The following is an 18,230-nucleotide window of genomic DNA, read 5'->3' as shown; positions in this document are numbered from 1 at the left end:
GCGCCGTGGCCGGCCGAGCGGGCGGCGCGTTGATCCGCCCTCCCGCCCGCCGCGCCGGACCGCCGGGCCGCGGACACACGCTCGGCGGGGAGGCGGCGGTCCTTGCGCGCTCGCGGCACTCCGTTTGGGGACCGGGAGGAGGAGGCGGTGGCGGCGGCCGTGGGATCCGGGGACGGGAAGGGGGTCGGGGGGCCGGGCGACAGCGGGAGCGGCTCGTCCCCGGGAGCGGGGCGCGCAGGCGGTACCATGACGTCCATCCATTTCGTGGTCCACCCGCTGCCGGGCACCGAGGACCAGCTCAATGACAGGTAATGGGGCGGCGGCGGGGGAGGGGCGCCTCCCTCCTCTCTCCCCTCCCCCACGGCCGCGCTGGGGGCCCTATCGCCCCCTGTAGGCCCGGTGCGGGCCAAACTTGGGAGCCCCGGGCCGCGGGGCGGGGGCCGGCGCGGTGTGGACGCCGCTGCGGTGTAGACGGCCCGGCGCGCTGCCCCCTCCCCCTCCCGCGAGGAGCCTCGTTGAACTCGGCGGAGCCGGGGGCTCCCGGCCCAGGCCCGAGGAATCCATATTAGTCAAAGTTGAATTGAGACAGACAATGCAGATGGGGGATGGTGGAGGTGGAAAAGAGAGGGAAGAGGAGCGGCGGGTTCGGGGGCTCCGGCGAGTCGTGTACCGGGGGCTGGGTTTCCCCGGGGAGGCGGGGGTGGGGGGGGAGAGATTCCCGGCAGACCGCGGGTTGGGAGGGGGAGGAGGGAGGGAGCGCCATGATTATTGTTATTATTATTAGATTTGAGCCCCTGCAGTGAGGTTGACTGCCCCGGGAGGGGAATGAAGTCAGGCGGGGGTTGGGGAAGTGGATTGGATTCCCTTTGCTCTCCTTCCTTCGAAATGGTTCTGCCAAACTCCTGCTCCCGGGCCCCTGTGGTGAGAGCCTTTTTGTTTCCTTTTTTATTCTAATGATAGTGTTTTCTGGAGTTGTAATTTGACAGCTGAAAACCGTGCGTGGAGTGTCAAAGGAAAATTCTCCGATTTGCAGTTCGTAATGCTGCTTTTCTTAACGCGCTGTGAATTTCTGGGTTGGGTTTGCTATGGGAAGAGGAGGAATTTTGATTTAAAATATTTGAAAAAACCTCTTAAGGCTGTTTTGATTTGGATTCTTCCCCTTCGCTCTGCCACCGTGTCATACCAGTTTAGGATATTGAGTTGCAAGGCTACATGTTTGCTGGGACCTAAGATAAAGCAGGAAAAAAGTCCCTGTACTGTTGCAAAACAGACTCGGAGGTTGAGGGAGGCCTCCATTAAAGCATGTCTTGAGATCTAGGACTCACATCTAATGATGGGCCAAATGTTTACAGATCGGAAAGTGGTGCGTTTAAGCTTCCGTCTCCCCGTTTACATCGATGCTGGCCCATATTTTTTTTTTGCGTGTGGAAAGCCATGGTTTCTCAAGTTTAGAATCAAGGTGTAATTTTTGCTAAGTGACCGGGTGACTTAAGTTGCGTGACGCCCAGTTTGTCATGTGCTTCCCGGGGAGAGGAAGAGGCCTAACTTGCTAAGATACTGGCCTTTAATGTGTCAGTGTTATCTTTACCTCGGTCTGGGCTAGCAGCTTTTAGATCCTGGGCAGGCAGTCTAGTTTCTGGCATGGGATAAGAATTTGTCTAATCTTTACTGTAGCCCATTATTTAAATACATGTTTGTAAACTCAAAATGCGTTTTGAAAAGATTAACTACTTGGAGTTGTCTTATAGTTCATTAACGGCCTTTAAGCTATTTAAACATTTTGTTATAGGATCCTTACTCTGTCTTGCTTTCATTAGAGATGTTTACAACTTCAACAGAAGGCTTTGGGGAGGGGGGGGAGTGTAAATCTTAGAATCAGATTAGTAGTGAGGAAAGCTCTACTGCCATTTAGAGAAGTGTGTTGGTCATGTTTGAGTCACTTGCCTTGTAACTTGGAAACTTGCACCAGAGAAGTAGGACATGCTTTTTGTGGTAGTCCTAACTGTATGTACCAAGAACTTTAAATAGCATATTCTATTGAGAGTGCCTGCCACACTTGTTGTCTTTGTGTTATTAATCTTCTGTTTATTATTTACTTATTTAGACAGGATTCTGGCTGGCCTAGAATTCACTGTTTCTGTCTGATGATGACCTTGCACTTCTTACCCTCCAGCCTCTACCTCCCCCAGTGCCGTGATTACAGGCCTGAGCCACCACACCCAGTTTACTTGTGGAATAGAACCCAGGGCCTCATGCTTGCAGACAGATCGACTGTCCTTTATCTCCTGTGTGTTGGACGTTTTGAATTACTTTTTAGTGGTGTTTTTTTTTGTTTGTTTGTCTTTAAACTTCAACTATTTGAGAAATTTACACACAGGTTTTTATTTTTATTTTTTAAAGCTGCCATTTCCCCAGTCCCAGCTTCTTCTAAGGTCCATGTACTGTATTAAGAATATTTAGGTATTTGTGACAAAAAGTTAAAAAGCTGTCAGAGTGCACACTTTGTGTGTGTATCTATCTAGATATCTAGACAGACAGACAGTCCAATGCCCAGGCTGGTTTTGAATTCATCATCTTGCCTTAGCCTCCTGGTTGCTGGGATTGTGGGTGTGTGCAACACCTGGGCTGAGTTCTTAACTTTGTTTTTATTTTATGTGTATATATGAGCGCCTGCCTGTATCCATCAGTACCACGTGTGCAGCTGGTGCAGGAGGAGGTCAGAATAGGGTGTCAGATCCCTGGATTGGAGAGTAAATATTGTGAGCTGCTGCATGTAGGTGATGAAATGGACTCACAATCTCAGCAAGGGCAGCGAGTGGTGTTAACTGCTGCGCCATCTTTCTAGGCCCCTGGCATGAGTTTTATGAAGTAAGGGAAAAGACAAGCGACTTTCACTTACCGTGTGATTGTTAAGGTGGTAGATGAACAGAACTAGGGAAGTGTATTAGGTGAGACCTGGGAGACCGATTACTGTGATGCTTAGCTGTATAGTGTGCGTGGCCTCTTGGTGTCCTAAATCCTGAGGTAGTTTGAGGTAGAAGAGTCTATTTTTATTTAAATGTTCTGGAGATGGAATTTGGACCCTGATGGCGCATAGGTAGAACTTTACCAACAGAGCCAGCCCCAGCCCCCAGGAAATTTGTATTAGTTCCTGTTGAAGCCCAAAGCCTGAGTGGACATCTGGAAGTGCCCTGCTACACCTTGGAGAATGCCTGAGAAGTGAGAAGTTGGTAGGCTGATCTCCTCACAGTGAGGTGAAGAGATTTACAGAATGAAACCAGAGATGGACAGTGAGCTACAGTTGAAATGTGCATGATGGGGAGGGATATCTCCTGACTTTAGTTTCTGTACTGTCTGGACCATTTCCCACTTGGGTTGGACTATTTGTACTGTCCTAGGCACAGTACAAATATATAAGAAACAAGTTTTATTTAACATTTTAAAAACCATTTTAAGATATGTGTGTAGATGAGTGTGCCACATAGCAACAGTGGTGGAGGTCAGAGGACAGCCTGCTCTTAGACTTTGGCCTTGGGGATCAAACTTAGTTAGGGTCTTTACTCAGCGAACCATCTTGCTGATCCAACAAAAAATATTTTTAAATGATTATTTAAAAAATGGTGCGTGCATATGTTTATGATGTGTGTGTCCACGTGGGAGTACCACAAGATGCGTGTGGAGGTTCACAGGGGTCTGTTTTCTACTTGTGCTGTGGCTTCCAGGGATTAAAGTCATCAGGAGATCATATACTTGCTGAACCTCGTCACCAGGCCCCCAACAAGATTTTATGCAGTCCATAATATTTGGCATGTACTTTCTTTGTGGTGAGTTGATTTCACCTTTAAAGAACAACATTATTGGAAGAGTCTTCAGTCAGCAGACTTTGGTATTCTGGAGTTTGACAACTTATGCCCAACACCTTTTTTTTTTGTCCGTCAGAACTGACTTTCTTAATCTGTTCCTAGTGCTAGGCCTTTTTAAAAAGGGATGTGGCTATGACATAAATTGTTATCAAATACTCCTTGGTTATAATACAAACCAGTTCCCGTTGTGTGAGGATTCCTGAGAGTGTTGTTTTTTGCTTTATAATGTGTTGTGCAATCCGTTGTGATCTGGCTTGTTGGTCATACCCCGGGGTTCTCTGAGAGCTTCTCCCCAGTGCTGGAAGGCTCCGAGATAGAATGGGCAGGAATTTGAAGCCTGTAGGCTGAGTACTGACCTCAAGGTCAGGGAGGAACAGTTGAGATAGTGAATGAGAAAAACACAAATATTAGAATGGGAGTCTGGAAAATATTACAAAGCGATGGCTACTTCTGATTGTTTTTATATGGCTGTGTGGTATTCATGCAAAAATGCAAGAACCCAACTCCTAGAGTGCCCTCTCCCACGATTTTTCTCCCCTTCGCCAGGGTGGGAGATTTGACCCTAGGAGCTTGGGAATGCAAGGTAAGTGCTGTTCCCCTGAGCTCCATCTCCAGGCCCTGAGGTATTGCTAGTATTTAACAAAAACAATATGGGTACCGTGTCTCCTGCCAGCAATTCTGGGAGTGAGGCCCTGAGCAGCAGGTTTGAGGCCAGCCTACTGGGTTCCAGGCTACTTGACTCAGTGAGACCCCCATCTTGAACAAACAAAACTCTAGACTCTTAGTCGTAAGCCTGTCATTTCAGCTGACAGCAGTTTTACCTTTGAAGCCTGGCAGTATGTACAGACAATTTTCATTTCTACATGTGAGAGCTTAGCAGTGAGCTCCCGTGCCTGCAGGCATGCAGAGCGCATGCTCCACCTCTAACTTGCCAATTAGAACTGTGCTCCACAGCCTGGACTCAATCTAATTCAAAATGTCAGCTATGCAAGGTGGAAAACCCTGGGCTAGGGTTATCTTCAGTACAGATTAGACTAAAGAACAGAAGTGATTTTCATGAAAAACCAGGTTCTTAAGTTAGTCTCAAAACATGATCATCGAAAACTAGTTAAAATTGAAGTTGGTGGCCGGGCAGTGGTGGCACATGTCTTTAATCCCAGCACTTGGGAGGCAGAGGCAGGCAGATTTCTGAGTTCGAGGCCAGCCTGGTCTACAGAGTTGAGTTCCAGGACAGCCAGGGCTACACAGAGAAACCCTGTCTTGAAAAACCAAAAAAAAAAGAAAAAAGAAAAAAAAAGAAAAAAAATGAAGTTGGTGAGTAGATATATTTCAAGTTCTCTGAAGACCACAGTAGCTATTCTCATTCCGTTTAGGACAATGCAGGTAGAATGGTCCATTGGAGTACTTGTGCCAAGAATTAGGGATTGGCTACATGTAACAAGCTAAGTGTAAACATTTTTTTTTTTTGTTTGTTTTTTTGAGACAGGGTTTCTCTGTGTAGCCCTGGCTGTCCTGGAACTCACTCTGTAGACCAGGCTAGCCTCTCGAACTCAGAAATCCGCCTTTCTCTGCCTCCCAAGTGCTGGGATTAAAGGTGTGCACCACCACCGCCCGGCTAAGTGTAAACATTTTTAAGACTGTTGGGTTTTCTGTCTTTGTGCTCCTAGCAGGAGCCATAGGGATGGAAGGGTTATTACCTAGAACTGGACCAAGGTGGGTGGTGGGTTGGGATTAAAACTGCCTGGAATGTCCTAGTCTGTTCCCTAAATAACAACACCCAAGTGTTAGGCTGTGAGTTACATTACAATGCTACATAATTCCCAGGAAATCTCACTGATTCCAGAGATTCTTATCTTGAAATACTAGAAACCTTGTAATGGAAAGGAGAAGTCCCTTGTAATAAAGGGATTAAAGGCAGTTGCTTAAAGGGAAGATTAAAACTGTAGAATAGCAAAACAAGAAGTCGAAAAGACAAACGGGCAGATTGGTTCACAACTCAAGAAGTTTGTTACTGAATTGTAGACCTAGGCAGAGACACACTAGTGAAGGAAGTGTGCTGGCAGGGCCTGCAGGAGTGTTTGGGGCCTGAGCAGGTGGTTTGGGAGGATTTTCTTAACAGTTACTGTTATTTATGGGCTAGGCTCTAAAGAGGAACGCAGTGGCTAGTCTCCCCCTTCTCTCTCTCTCTCTCTCTCTCTCTCTCTCTCTCTCACACACACACACACACACACATACACACTTTTTTTTTTTTTTTTGAGACAAGGTCTTACTATACAGTCTTGCTGGCTTAACTCACAGAGATCCCCCTGCCTCTGCCTTCTGAGTCATTGGATTAGCCTCATGTGGAGCCTCTAAGTACCCTGTTTTGAGACAGAGTATCAGTATGTATGACTTTTAGGCTAGCCTTTAACATTTTATACTTTTGCTTCTGTCTCCGGACTATTCCAGTCTCAGACTCACTTTGTAGCTAAGAATGACCTTGCTGTTTATTTCCTCTAGCCTCCTCCCAAGAGATTTATAGGCTTAAGCTACTACACCTAGTTTTCCTTGTGCAGATCCAGGATTTTCTTGTGTATCTAGGCAAGCACTCTTCCAGATGAGCTGTCTTCTAGTCTTCTCTATCTTTCAAGCATGTCCCAACTTTTTGACATTTCAGTATGACATGTGTGACAGGCATCTATGAAGCTCACCCTTGAAAACTGCAATCGAGTTACCAAAAACAGGGGACAAAGAGCTGACTTAGTGGCTAAGAAGAACATGTCCTGCCTCTGCAGAGGACCTGAGTTCTTAGCACTTATGCAGGGGTCTTATTCCAGCTTCAGAGGAATTCCAACTCCTCTAGCCTCTGAGGTCAACTGTCCCCCACACAAGATATAACATGTTTTTTAAAAATAATACATCTTTTAAAAGTTTAGTTTTGTGTTGTACCTCATTCTTAGCTATCCTTACACACACACACACACACACACACACACACACACAATTTTATGTTGCAGCAGGATGTACTTTGTATTCTTTTCCCCTGTTCATTGTATGTCTGAGAAGAAAAATGGCAGTTATTGTGGGCACATGCTTGCTTTGCTCCATGTCTTGCCATTCTGATCTTAGGGAAATAACTTTCCCTTGGCTTGCTCTGATTATGAATTGTTGATTGTGTCTTTTATTAGCAGGTTTTAAAATTTTCCCCTGACTATTAGTAATTTAAAAGCCTTTTGGAAAATTTCAACATGTGCAGAAGAATAGAAAAATAGTAAAGTGAACACCATGCACACATTACCAGTCTCAGTGTTCTAATTCAGAGCCATCTCATCTCAGTCCTGGGCCTGCTGGGTTCCCTTTGTCCATTAAAAAAAAAGTAAGTAACTAAGTTAACCCCCCCACCCCCCCGTCACACACACACAATAGGGGGGCAAGGGAAGGTCAAGTGTGCACAATTGCCTGTACTTGTGCCGCAGTGCATACTCAGGAATGGGTTCTATCCTTCAACGATGTGAGTTCCCTCCCATAATTCACAGGTTGTCGAGTTTTCCAGCAAGCACCTTTACTAGCTGAGGTGTAAACAGCCTCTATCAGCTAGTTTAATGGATAAGTTTGTATTTTTCAAAACTGGACCCTTAAACACCTACAGTCTTTTCTATAGTCTGTTCAGATTTTTCTGTTCTCTTTATGATTGATAACATTCTCTTTAATAAAGTCAGTTGGGTCTTAATATGTTAGAAATAAACTAACATATTAAGCTAGAAATTTTTTGTTAAATTTAAACTTCTATTTTATTATTTCCCTGCTTGTATGTCTGTGCACCACATAAGTGGATTCTCTGGCCCATTGTTATGGACCATGTGGGTGACCATGTGGGTGCTGGGGACCGAACGGCACAAGAGCAACAAGAAGCCACCGAGTTTCCCCAGGATTTCTCTGTGTAGCCCCTGGCTGTCCTAGAACTCACTCTGTAGACCAGATTGGCATCGCCTCTGCTGGGATTAAAGGTGTGTGCCACCACTGACCAGTAGAAATTATTTCTTTAATAAGGCATTTCATATTATAATCTTGACGGTGTGGTAGTAATAAAACTCCTTCCAAGTATGGTAAGGCCTCTGCTAGTTCTCTGTAGTATGTGTATTCTTGCTATGATAATAAAGGAGCACTTAATGCTGCTGTTTTACTTGTGAGTACAGTTCATCTTACTTACATAGCTGAAATAGCATTTTCAGTTTCAGATGGTATAGTTCATGAAAAACATTTTTTTTTGTTTTTTTTTCGAGACAGGGTTTGTCTGGAAAAACATTTTTAATTTTTATTCTGAGATAGTTTCACTATGGAGTCTTAGCTGACCTGGAACTCTGTAGATGGGGCTGCCCTCAAGTTTGTAGAGATCCATCTGCCCCGCCAGCACCTTCTGTCTTCACTTCTTGGAGTTCTGCTCCACAAAGACTAACTCACCCGCTCCATGTATGCGTGTGCTGGGGATTTTGAATATGGCCTGAAGACTGCCTTCACAGTTAAGATATGGCACACTCCCATTACTCTAAAGTTGCCTGGTGCCAGCTTTTCTTTTCAGTTTCTTCTCTTTGACAGCTGTTCTCTGTTGACCCATTTTTTTAAAGGGTAAGAATTGAATCTTGAGTGTTCCACATTGGTTTTCTGATGCATTGTGTGGAAGCATGTAGCAGTGGGGTCTTTTTGTATCAACACACAAATTCCTTGTGGGTGCATCACAGTTTGAAGTCTAACTTGTTCTCCTCCGGTTGTTGCAAAGTTGGGTTGTTTTCTGGCTCTTCCATAGTTCTAAGAATTCCCTTGCTATATACAAGAAAATTATTTTAAAAAATCTGGAAAAGAGAATAGAAGAAATCTGTGTGCTGTTACAGTTAATATTTTGATTCCTTTCCTCTCTCCTTGTATTTCTGTATGTCTTTCTGTTTTACCATTCTGGGAATTAAACCTAGGCCTAATGTATACTGTCTCTTTTTGTATATGAATGTTTGTTTTTATTTAGCTTATAATGGACATACTTGATTTTTTTTTACTTTATGGTAGTTTTCGTAGAAAAACCACTCATAAATACTACATTTTTGATAGCAAGTTTTCTTATTAAAATTATATTTTATTGGGGCTGGAGAAGTGCTCACCTGTTAAGAGCACTGGCTACTTTCCAGAAGAAGACATGGATTCCTAGTACCCAGGTGGCTCCCAGTCATCTTCCTCCAGGGTGATCCAACGCCCTCTTCTCAGACATTAGGCACAACACGGTACACAGACACATGTTGGCAAAACATATCTAAAAAATTGAATGATACATTTTTATAAAGAAATTAGAAAAAAATTCCTTTAATTATTATAATAATTTTATTGTAGATTGCTGCTTACAAAATTTAATAAGTATTTTCTTCCATTAGTTTGGGCCATATTTTTGTGGTATAGGACCAAAAGTATTGAGAACCCACCCATTTTGATAGCTTGCCTCTGCTCCAGAATGAATGGCACGTTCAGAATTACATTTATTTATGAGCAGTCTCACATCTTTGTCTGAGCTAACACGCCAATTTTGATAGGCTTGGTGGCTACTTCCATGCCTGTAGTCGTAGTATTGGGAGGCCAAGGCAGCAAGATTGCCACGATTTCTAGGCTAACTTGAGCTACAGAGTAAGACTGTTGGCAAACTATTCTATACACCCTTGAGAAAACCCTAACCAAACAAAACCAATACCCCCAAACCCCAGTCTGCTCGAAGCCACTTGGAACTTCTGAGGTGATTTGCATTAGCCTCTCTGGGACCCTTCTTTAAGAGGCATGGTGTGTGTCAGTGTGTGTGTGTGTGTGTGTGAGAGAGAGAGAGAGAGAGAGAGAGCGAGAGAGCGAGCGAGCGTGAGAGAGCGCTTGCTTGCTTTCTTGCTTGCTGGGATTTGAGAATTGGACAATGTGGTAGGCTTACTTTAAAATCTAAAGGATGAAGAAAGGGTTTGTATGAAAGGCTTTGGGGGAAGGAGTGTCAGGTCTTGTACCTGATTAGTCTCCTAGGTTGTAGGCTTTGTTTCCTTGACCAAAAGTAATTTGTGTTGGGTGTGGTAGTTCCACTGGAGAGTTTGGTGCTAGAGAGGCAGTCCATCTGTCCAGTGCGATCCTGTTCTGTCTCCCTCCCCCTAGCAGGAGTCACTTAACTTGTCTAGTTACTGCTCTGTGGCATCATTTGCATTCAGAAGTCTTAAAAGACACACCAAGTGGGTCTTCAACTGTGGATCAGTCTGGTGTAAGCATCCTTCCTTTGGATTCCAGGGTTTGTGTATAAGAGGGCATACAGTCCACTGTGTTCTGTACTTTCTCTTAGGATGCTTAGATTTCTAGTGCTATTTAAAGTTAGTTTTTATCTTTTAAGAAACACACTTTTTTTTTTGTCCCTATAAAATGATTTTGTTCTTTTGACAGGTGTTCTGATGAGTGCCTGGGTTTAGAGTCATTGAGAGGAAAGGTGGGAGGGAGGGAGGACTGGCGGGCAGGCTTTAGTGCTGTGGACAGATGACTCTTCTTTGAGAGAAGTATAGGAACTACTTTGTCTTCTGTATTCAGCAGCAGAGAATGAACTCAGATTACTGCAGCAGGCTCTTCACGCCGTCACTGCCAAGGGCGTGCAGAAGCAAGGCGGAGGCGGGGTGTGTGTGTGTGTGTGTGTGTGTGTGTGTGTGTGTGTCTCTCAGCAGTTGTTCACCTGCCTGTGACTGACTGCAGATGCATTTGCATCTGCACATGGGAGTCAGTAGGTGTCAGTGGCCACACTACTTCCAGAGGAGTTGTGGTGTGTCAAAGCTCTTGAGTGTCAGGCTGGGGAGGGGGTGTCTCTGTGACCTCTGTTTCAGTTGCTAGGAAGCTTCTGTCTTCCTTTCACAGATAGTAGTTACTCTTATTTTGTTTTGGCTGTAGTATTTACTTATTTATTTATAAATAAATAGGATTTTGCTGTGTAGTCCAGGCTATCCTTGACCCTCCATCCTCTTGCCCTCCATATTGCTGGGTTACAGGTGTGACCATTATTGTTCCCCCCATCCCCTGTACCTGTCTAACCATGCTGTGTCCCTCACACCTGATAGTTTTTTTTGGCTTGGAAAGACCACTCACCATAAGTAGCATATCTTAGTTGGATTGTAGTAAGTCATGTACTTTTTTCAGGGAGAGTCTTGGTTTACTATAGTGCTGCTTTCTCACAGTGCCTGATGGCCACCATCATTAGAGCATGAAGTATGAGGCGCACCCTGTAAGAGGCTCTTAGCTCTCCTCGTTACAGGAGAGGTTGCCCGTGGTGCACATGCCTGGGTCTATCCTTAGCACTGGAAAACAAGCTTAGTTGATGACAGCAAGCGCTAAGTACTGAAGTTGCTGGGTCTTCAGTGCTCCTAGCCTTTCTTCCCCATCTACTTTCAGTTCATATATAGCTGTCAGGTTTAAAGAATCTTCTGGTGCATATGTGTGTCTCTACACTCACTGGATAAGAACAGAATGCAAGGAATCATAATAGTTTGTTCACGGTTTTTTTAAACTATTAAATTGAGAAAAAAAAAAAAGATAGAACTTAGGAAGTGGTGGTTCCTGCTTTTAATCCCAGCACTCTAGACATAGAGGAAGGTGAATCTCTTGAGTTCGAGGCCAGTCTGGTCTACAGAGCAAATTCCAGAACAGCCAGGACTACACAGAGTAACCCTGTCTCAAAAAACAACAACAAAATAGGGTTAAGTTATCCAGATATTAGCCTTTTCCAGAACTCTAAGATCCTCAGAGGGAAGCTTCCAGTTCGTCTGGGTAGAGAACTGGACCACAGGCAAGTGGATTGGTAAGGGGGTAGCCGAGCTTCCGGCCTGTGCAGATACTTGCTGTGCTGATCTCAGATCTCAAGGACAGCGTAGATGACCAGCCTTCGTGCCCACAGCAAGCTGCTTCCTCCAGGACTGGCTGCAGACCAGCTCTTCCTTGCTCCTTGGGTTGAGAAGTGTTTGGAGCCTTTTCTGAGTCATTGAGAAAGAGTAAGGTCAGAGGTTAGACATTTCATGGAGTAACTTCCGGGGCTGTGCTGGGGATCGTTTTTTCCTTTACTTATTTGAAGCAATTATAGACTGGTAAGAGGTGGCAAAGGTGGTAGAGAGTTTCCATGTAATTATGCTGTGTGGTTTTTGGCATTTTGTCCAGGACTAGCAATAGAAAATAACATTTTCCCGAGCTGGCAAAGATGGTTCAGCAGGTAAAAGTGTTTGCTGCCAAAGCCTGATGACCTGAGTTTAATCCCTGGAAGGCACATGGAGGAAGGAGAAAGGAGACTGCAGGCTGTGTGTCCTCTGGCCTCCACATTTGGGTTACACAGGCACACGGGCCTGTCCCCCAGGAAACAAATGTAATTACATTTTTTTCTACTAGGTATTTTGGAGAGTTATTAATCTTGCGGTAACAGGAACGTTTGTGTTTATTATTGTTGAGCTGAGATATGGCTTGACTTTATAATAACCCAGCCTAGTCTAGAGCTCAGAGACATCTACCTGTTCCTGCCTCCTGAGTGCTGGCCTGATAATCAGAATTTTAATTACAATTCAGAGCTCTTCCTGTGTGTGAGAGAGAATACATGTCAATAGTGTTTTTGTTTGCCTGCAAATGATAGGCAGCTCACTGCAGGTGAAAGCTGGTTGCTGTTCCTAGTGCTTGCTTTCTTTGACTCTGGTGAAGAGTGGCGCTGGCATTGGGGGCGGGGCTTGCTCCCCATGCCCGGCGCTCACTTGCTCACTGAGTCTGTGCTGTAAGCTATAATGACAGCACGGAGGTGTGGAAAATGAGACCAGGACTCATCTGACTCTTCTATTTTGTTTATACTTTGTTTCAGTTTGTATATCGTGAGACTTAGTTCAAGATTGTATTTTTACACACATTGTATGTGTGTGTGCATTTGAGATAATTTATTTAAAATAGGACATTGTCATAAATTTAGCAAAGTTTGAGGCCTCTGCTACATGTCAGTCTAGTGCTGGTGTTAGAGGGTAGAGCTTAGTTTATATGGTTGTTTGCTGTAGAGGGGTTCAGGATTCTTCGTCAGAGTTGGTAGCCTAGTCTAGGGAGGAAGGAAGGTTGACTGAAAACCTCTCTAATATGAGGCTGGGATAGTGAATAGGTGATAGCTTAAGGGGTTGATGTAGGACTGTGAGCTGCCTGGTAGGGAAGTGAGTGGAACCCAGTGCTTTAGGCAGAAAGAAGCACCTTTGTCACCAGTCTGGGCCACACAGCGAATCCAGCTCAGTTCTGCCCACCTGCTTCTGCCTTCTTAGTGCTGGATTAAAGGCTCGCACCATCATGCCTGCTCTGCTCTGCCTGCCTGCCTGCCTGCCTGCCTACTTACTTACCTGTCTCTATCTTGGACTCATTACGTAGCTCAATTCCTGATACTCCCTCTGCTTCCCATCATGCATCACTATGCTCTGTTTATGTGGTTTCTGGGGGATAAAACTTTGTGCAAGTCAGGCAAGCTTTGGGCCATCTGACGGCCTGAGACCCACAGCTATATTCTGATTTTTAGGAAAAAAAATAATGAATTCAGTGTTGACTTAGAAAGTGTTATCTTTTGGTATTTATGTGTGGTGGTGGAGGGCACATGTGCATATATGTATATGTCACAGCCAGTCCTTGGCAGCGGCAGCGGCAGCGGTCAGAGGGGCTGTGGAGTGTTCACCTTTCACTCTGACACGGCTGGCCCCTTTCCATGTTCTCTGTGGCCAGCGCAACCAGTGGTTTCTGTTGGTTTTAATTTGTGGAGCCAGCTCAGTGGTCTGCCGCCATCTCCCTCCTCCTCTTCCTCCTCTTCCTCCTCTGTTTCTGGTTTAAACTGTCTTTCCTTGAATGAAATGGAGAAGACATTTCCAACCTGAGGACCTTTTCTTTATAGTTAGGTGTTTTTCTCTGATACTGACTTGTGTTTTTGAAGTTTTCCAGTCAGGTGTAATAGTTGACAATTACAGTTACAGGTTTGTAATCCCAGCAATGAGGAGGGAAGCTGACAGGTTGCTATGCCAGCTTGGGCTAGACTCAGACTTCTTTTGAAAACAATCAATCAATCAATCAATCAATCAATGGTTTTTCTAGTGTTCAACTATAAGTATTTCCAAACATGCAGAAAAATTTAAAACTAACCAGTGAATTCTCTGATATTCTACCTCATAGGCTTAGTTAAATGTCTTCCATGTTTTCAAAACGAATGCATCTATCACGCTTCACTGAACTGTTTGAGGTCCCCTATATGTGGGTCTTTTTCTATATAATCTCTGGTTTTTTTTGGGGGGGTGAGGGGGCAGGGTTTCTCTGTGTAGCCCTGGCTATCCTCTGGAACTCATTCTATAGACAGACCAGGCTGGCCTCAAACTCAGAGGTCTGTGTGTCTGCCTCCCGAGTGTGGGAGTGTCCACACTTTTTCATTTTTATACCTTAGAATTTAAAAAAAAAATGATAGTCATTCAGTAAATGGTGTATATTTAAAGTTTTCTACTTGTCTTATGTTGATATAAAACAGTTTTCAAAACAAAAGTTTTCATTTGAATTTTATCATGAAGACATTTTTCTAAAAATGTTTGGATATTTTTCTCTTTAGGTCCATATATAATACTCATTCTGTATTCAGGCTGTTTACTTTTATTTTTTACTTTTTATTTTTACTTTTATGTTTACTTACAGATTCACCCACACTTGCCACTCCCCCTTGCTGTGACTAAAGACCTGTGCCACCACACCTGGCCCACCATTCTGTTCTTGAAGCATAACGTTTTCTGTTTTCATTAACTTAAACTATTGTTTTAAGAACTGGATCTCAGGGTTAGAGAGATGGTTAAGCTGATAAATTGCTTGCTGGCTATGCATGAGGAACTAAATTCTATCCCTGGCACCCATGTCAAAAGCTGAGTATGTGTCCAAAACCAGACCAGACAAAGCCAAACCAAAAGAACAGGCTATGGGGGCCCAGGGTTGAAATCCCAGCACTGAGGAGGTGAAGGTCCCTGGACTCCTAGCCAGTGAGGCCAAGATCCCAGTGAGAGATGCTGTCTGAAAACAAGAGAGAGCCAGATGCGAAATGACACCAGAGCATGACTCTGCTCTCTACACTCACGTGCACACAGTTAGGTGCATTTTCACACAGAACACATATATACACACAGAATCTTAGAAACCTCTCTCCTTTAAAAATGCAGACCAGGTGGCTTCTCTGGTCTTGAGAATCCTGATCTGAAATGGTCTTCCTGCTCTAGCCTTCCCAGTGCCAGATTACAGGGAGTCACTGTGAACTGTGTGGAATAGTTTCTTTTCTGGTTCAGTGTTGTGTGTTACAGTGTATTCCCAATATTACTTTTCCTAGATAGACCTGGTGAAAGGTGAGCCTTGTGTGATTTCTACTTTTACTTTGGAAATATGTGTATTGGACTGTGTTATGGTTAGATAACACCTTACACCCAGCCACTGCTTGAGTCCAGTTTGTAGTCTTGGGCTGGAAAGTGTTTAGAGATGTTTTCTAAGAGATGAACCAGTGGCCAAGGTTTGGATCGTAGCTTGATTTCTTTTGCAGGATCCTGTTAGGGTGAGGGGTCAGACTTTTGTGGGATCCTGTCCCCATGTGTGCTGCTGGAGGATCCTGTTAGGGTGAGGGGTTGTGGGACCATGTTACCATGTGTGCAGTTGTTGGCTTGCCAGCACTGGGTTAGTTACCAATGTAGACAAGGGAGGCTGTTTTGTTGCTGTTGCTGCTCTTTAAGGAATGGTCTTTATTTGTGCAAAGATTTATTCTTCAGTTGAGTTTGTGGTTGAATGAATTTGAAAAGAATGTATTTGAGTAAATGTATTGGGGTTCATGAGTGGATTAATGTGAAGGTTGTTTGGTTTTTGGCAGTGCAGGGGTGGTGCCCAGGGTCTCCTGTGCCTTTGGCAAGTGCTATGCCATGAACCCTGAGCTAGCTCCACCCTCTTAGTCCCTGGCTTTGTTTTTAATGTAATTCAATTACAGGAAGATGTCCAGCATAGCCAGAGCTTTATTCCTAGGCAGTGGGAACGAGGCCAGAGGAAACAGCGAGTTCCTCTTTGATGTCACACTTGGCTTTTATGGCCTGGGTATCATAACTCACTTCAAGCTTAATGGGTAAAACAACATAGACCATTTGCTATTATTATCTGTCATTTCTGGGATTTACAGAGGTCATTTGTTGCTTGGGTCATCTTGTGGTCTACCCTATGCAGTTGCACTTGAATAGTGGCATAGTGACTCCGTACGCCTGTCTTCAGTATGGAGGCCACTTCAGTATGGAGGCCACAAGGAACCTTAGCCTTCTTTTGTGGCAGCTCAGTGTTTGGAAGAATCAAGAACCAGACCAGGGTGGCTTTTATGTCTGACTTAAGCTTGGGCCATGTAAGTTCATTGAGGCCTTGCTCTGAGCACACGTGGTGAGGGAGGATGAGTAAACTCTGGGGCACCTGCATCTAAGACTTCTGAGCCACTACTGAGAAAGATGATAATCCAGTAATAGTAGACTTAGTTGTTGAGAAGGAGATTTGGACCCTGAACAGGCTGATGCTTGTACACCTGCATACAGACGCTGCGGCAGGCCGACCGACACTGATTGCCCAGTACATAACACAGCAGGTAAAATTATAATCTAGACTCAACGGGGTGCTTCAAGACTGAAGTGTTGAAGTGGACATGGCTGTCACAGAGCCCCACAAAGCATGTAGGCTAGAGTAACAAGGGACTTGAAACAAGGCGTTACCTCAGGTGCTGCTCAGGTGTCTCACTGAGGAAGTGTGGGCTGCTGCTTTTCCCTGACTTAGACTGAATGTGGTTAGTATTTAATGTTGTGTTTTACTGTGAAAATAGCATTTCCTTTTCCATGAGTTCCTTCTGTTGATTGGTCAGACTCAGGGCTGGCTGCTTTTCTCTGCAGACACATGACCCGAGATGACGGCTTTGCCCTACTGTGTTGTGTAGTTGTTCTGTGGCGTCTGTGCTCCAGGCTTTCTCCCAGGTATTAAATGACATGAAAAGAAACTTGTATTCAGTAGGTTTTCATAAGGAGCTTGAGTTCCAGAAATCTGTTTGGGTGGCTGTCTTAGGGTTACCGTGATGAAACACAGTGACCAAAAGCTGCTTGGGAAGGGAAGGGTTCCTCTCTCTCTCTCTCTCTCTCTCTCTCTCTCTCTCTCTCTCTCTCTCTGTTCACATAACGGTTCCTCATCAGAAGCAGTGAGCACAGGAACTCACGCAGGGCAGGAACCTGGAGGCCTGAGCTGATGCAGAGGTCAGGGAGGAGTGCTGCTCACTGCCTTGCTCCCCGTGGTTTGCTCAGCCTGTTTTCTTATAGAGCCCAGGACTTGCAGCCCAGGGATGGCACCACCCACCATGGGCTGGCTAGACCCTCCCACATGAGTCACTAGTTAAGAACATGCCTTGCACGCTGCCTACAGCCCAGTCTTAGGGAGGCATTTTCTCAGTTGAGGTTCCCTCCTCTGATGACTCTAGCTTGTGTCAAGTTGACATTAGACTAGCCAGCATAGTAGGTATTACTGTAGTAAATGTAGCTTTCCCACATGGGAAAGAAGACAGCATTTGCTCTCTTTGGAGTTTATTAGAACCAGGGCTGGGGAATGCTCAGGGGTTAGAGTACTGGATGGGTTAGTTGCCTATCATGAGGTTCTAGGCTCAGTTGCAAGTGCTGTAATGGATGAGGGCTTACTAGAAAAGGACACTGGGTAGCTTTGCTGGAGGGGCTGTTCTGATGCTTGTAGTTAATTTTAAAAGTACTATTCGTCATACATTTTTCATGCTTTTGAAACCTTTAATTGAATAAAGCAGGCAGTGAACTTACAGCAAGTATTGTGTGCCTATGAAAAAAGAAAGACCCAGTATTTATTTTGCTCACACAGTTTCCTTTGTTGTTTTGTGTTTATCTATTTGAACTAAAAAAAAAAAAAAGCACTCTGGTTCTCAGGCCTTCTGTTGCCACTGGTAGATAAGTAAGACATAGCCAGGTTTTCTGGTCTATCTATATCTGAAATTCAAAGTCTAGAAATTCAAATTCCAAGTCTAGAATAGGCAATGATAGGAAGTGACCAATGAAGTAAAATCAGCTTTTAGACTTAATGGAAGCCAAATTAAACAATGGCTAAGAAACTTGAGTGAGCATTATGTATATCAAAGAATATCTTAATTGTAGTTTGAGGTAGTTTTAGTTTTCTTTTTTTATGCTAGAGATAGTTAAACCCAGTGGACTGTGGGCTTTATAATCTATAATTTTTTTTAGGTGAAATTGTACACTGGCAAAACGTAAAACTGGAAAACAGGTTTGTTTTATGGCAGTCTTTTCAAGTGTGAGC

The 18,230-nt window shown here is 44.4% G+C and overlaps 1 protein-coding gene across 5 annotated transcripts in view; it reads left to right on the top strand.

The window, feature by feature from the left end:
• The window catches only part of Ubr5 (ubiquitin protein ligase E3 component n-recognin 5), a 105,236-nt gene continuing 87,006 nt past the window's right edge, over positions 1-18,230 (top strand). For 4 of the 5 annotated variants that reach the window (XM_028765529.1, XM_028765520.1, XM_028765511.1 and 1 more), the window contains exon 1: positions 203-308. In XM_028765529.1, coding sequence (XP_028621362.1) covers positions 247-308 — 62 coding nt within the window. In that variant the 5' untranslated portion in view covers positions 203-246. Of the gene's footprint in view, positions 309-18,230 lie in introns of all 5 variants that reach the window. The other variant, XM_028765502.1, reaches the window with a different exon arrangement.

The sequence above is a fragment of the Grammomys surdaster genome, unplaced genomic scaffold (genome assembly GCF_004785775.1).
Source record: "Grammomys surdaster isolate TR1022 unplaced genomic scaffold, NIH_TR_1.0 63, whole genome shotgun sequence".
NCBI lineage: Eukaryota > Metazoa > Chordata > Mammalia > Rodentia > Muridae > Grammomys > Grammomys surdaster.
Note: the sequence above shows the minus strand (reverse complement) of the source record. Positions and strands in the feature narration are given on the sequence as shown.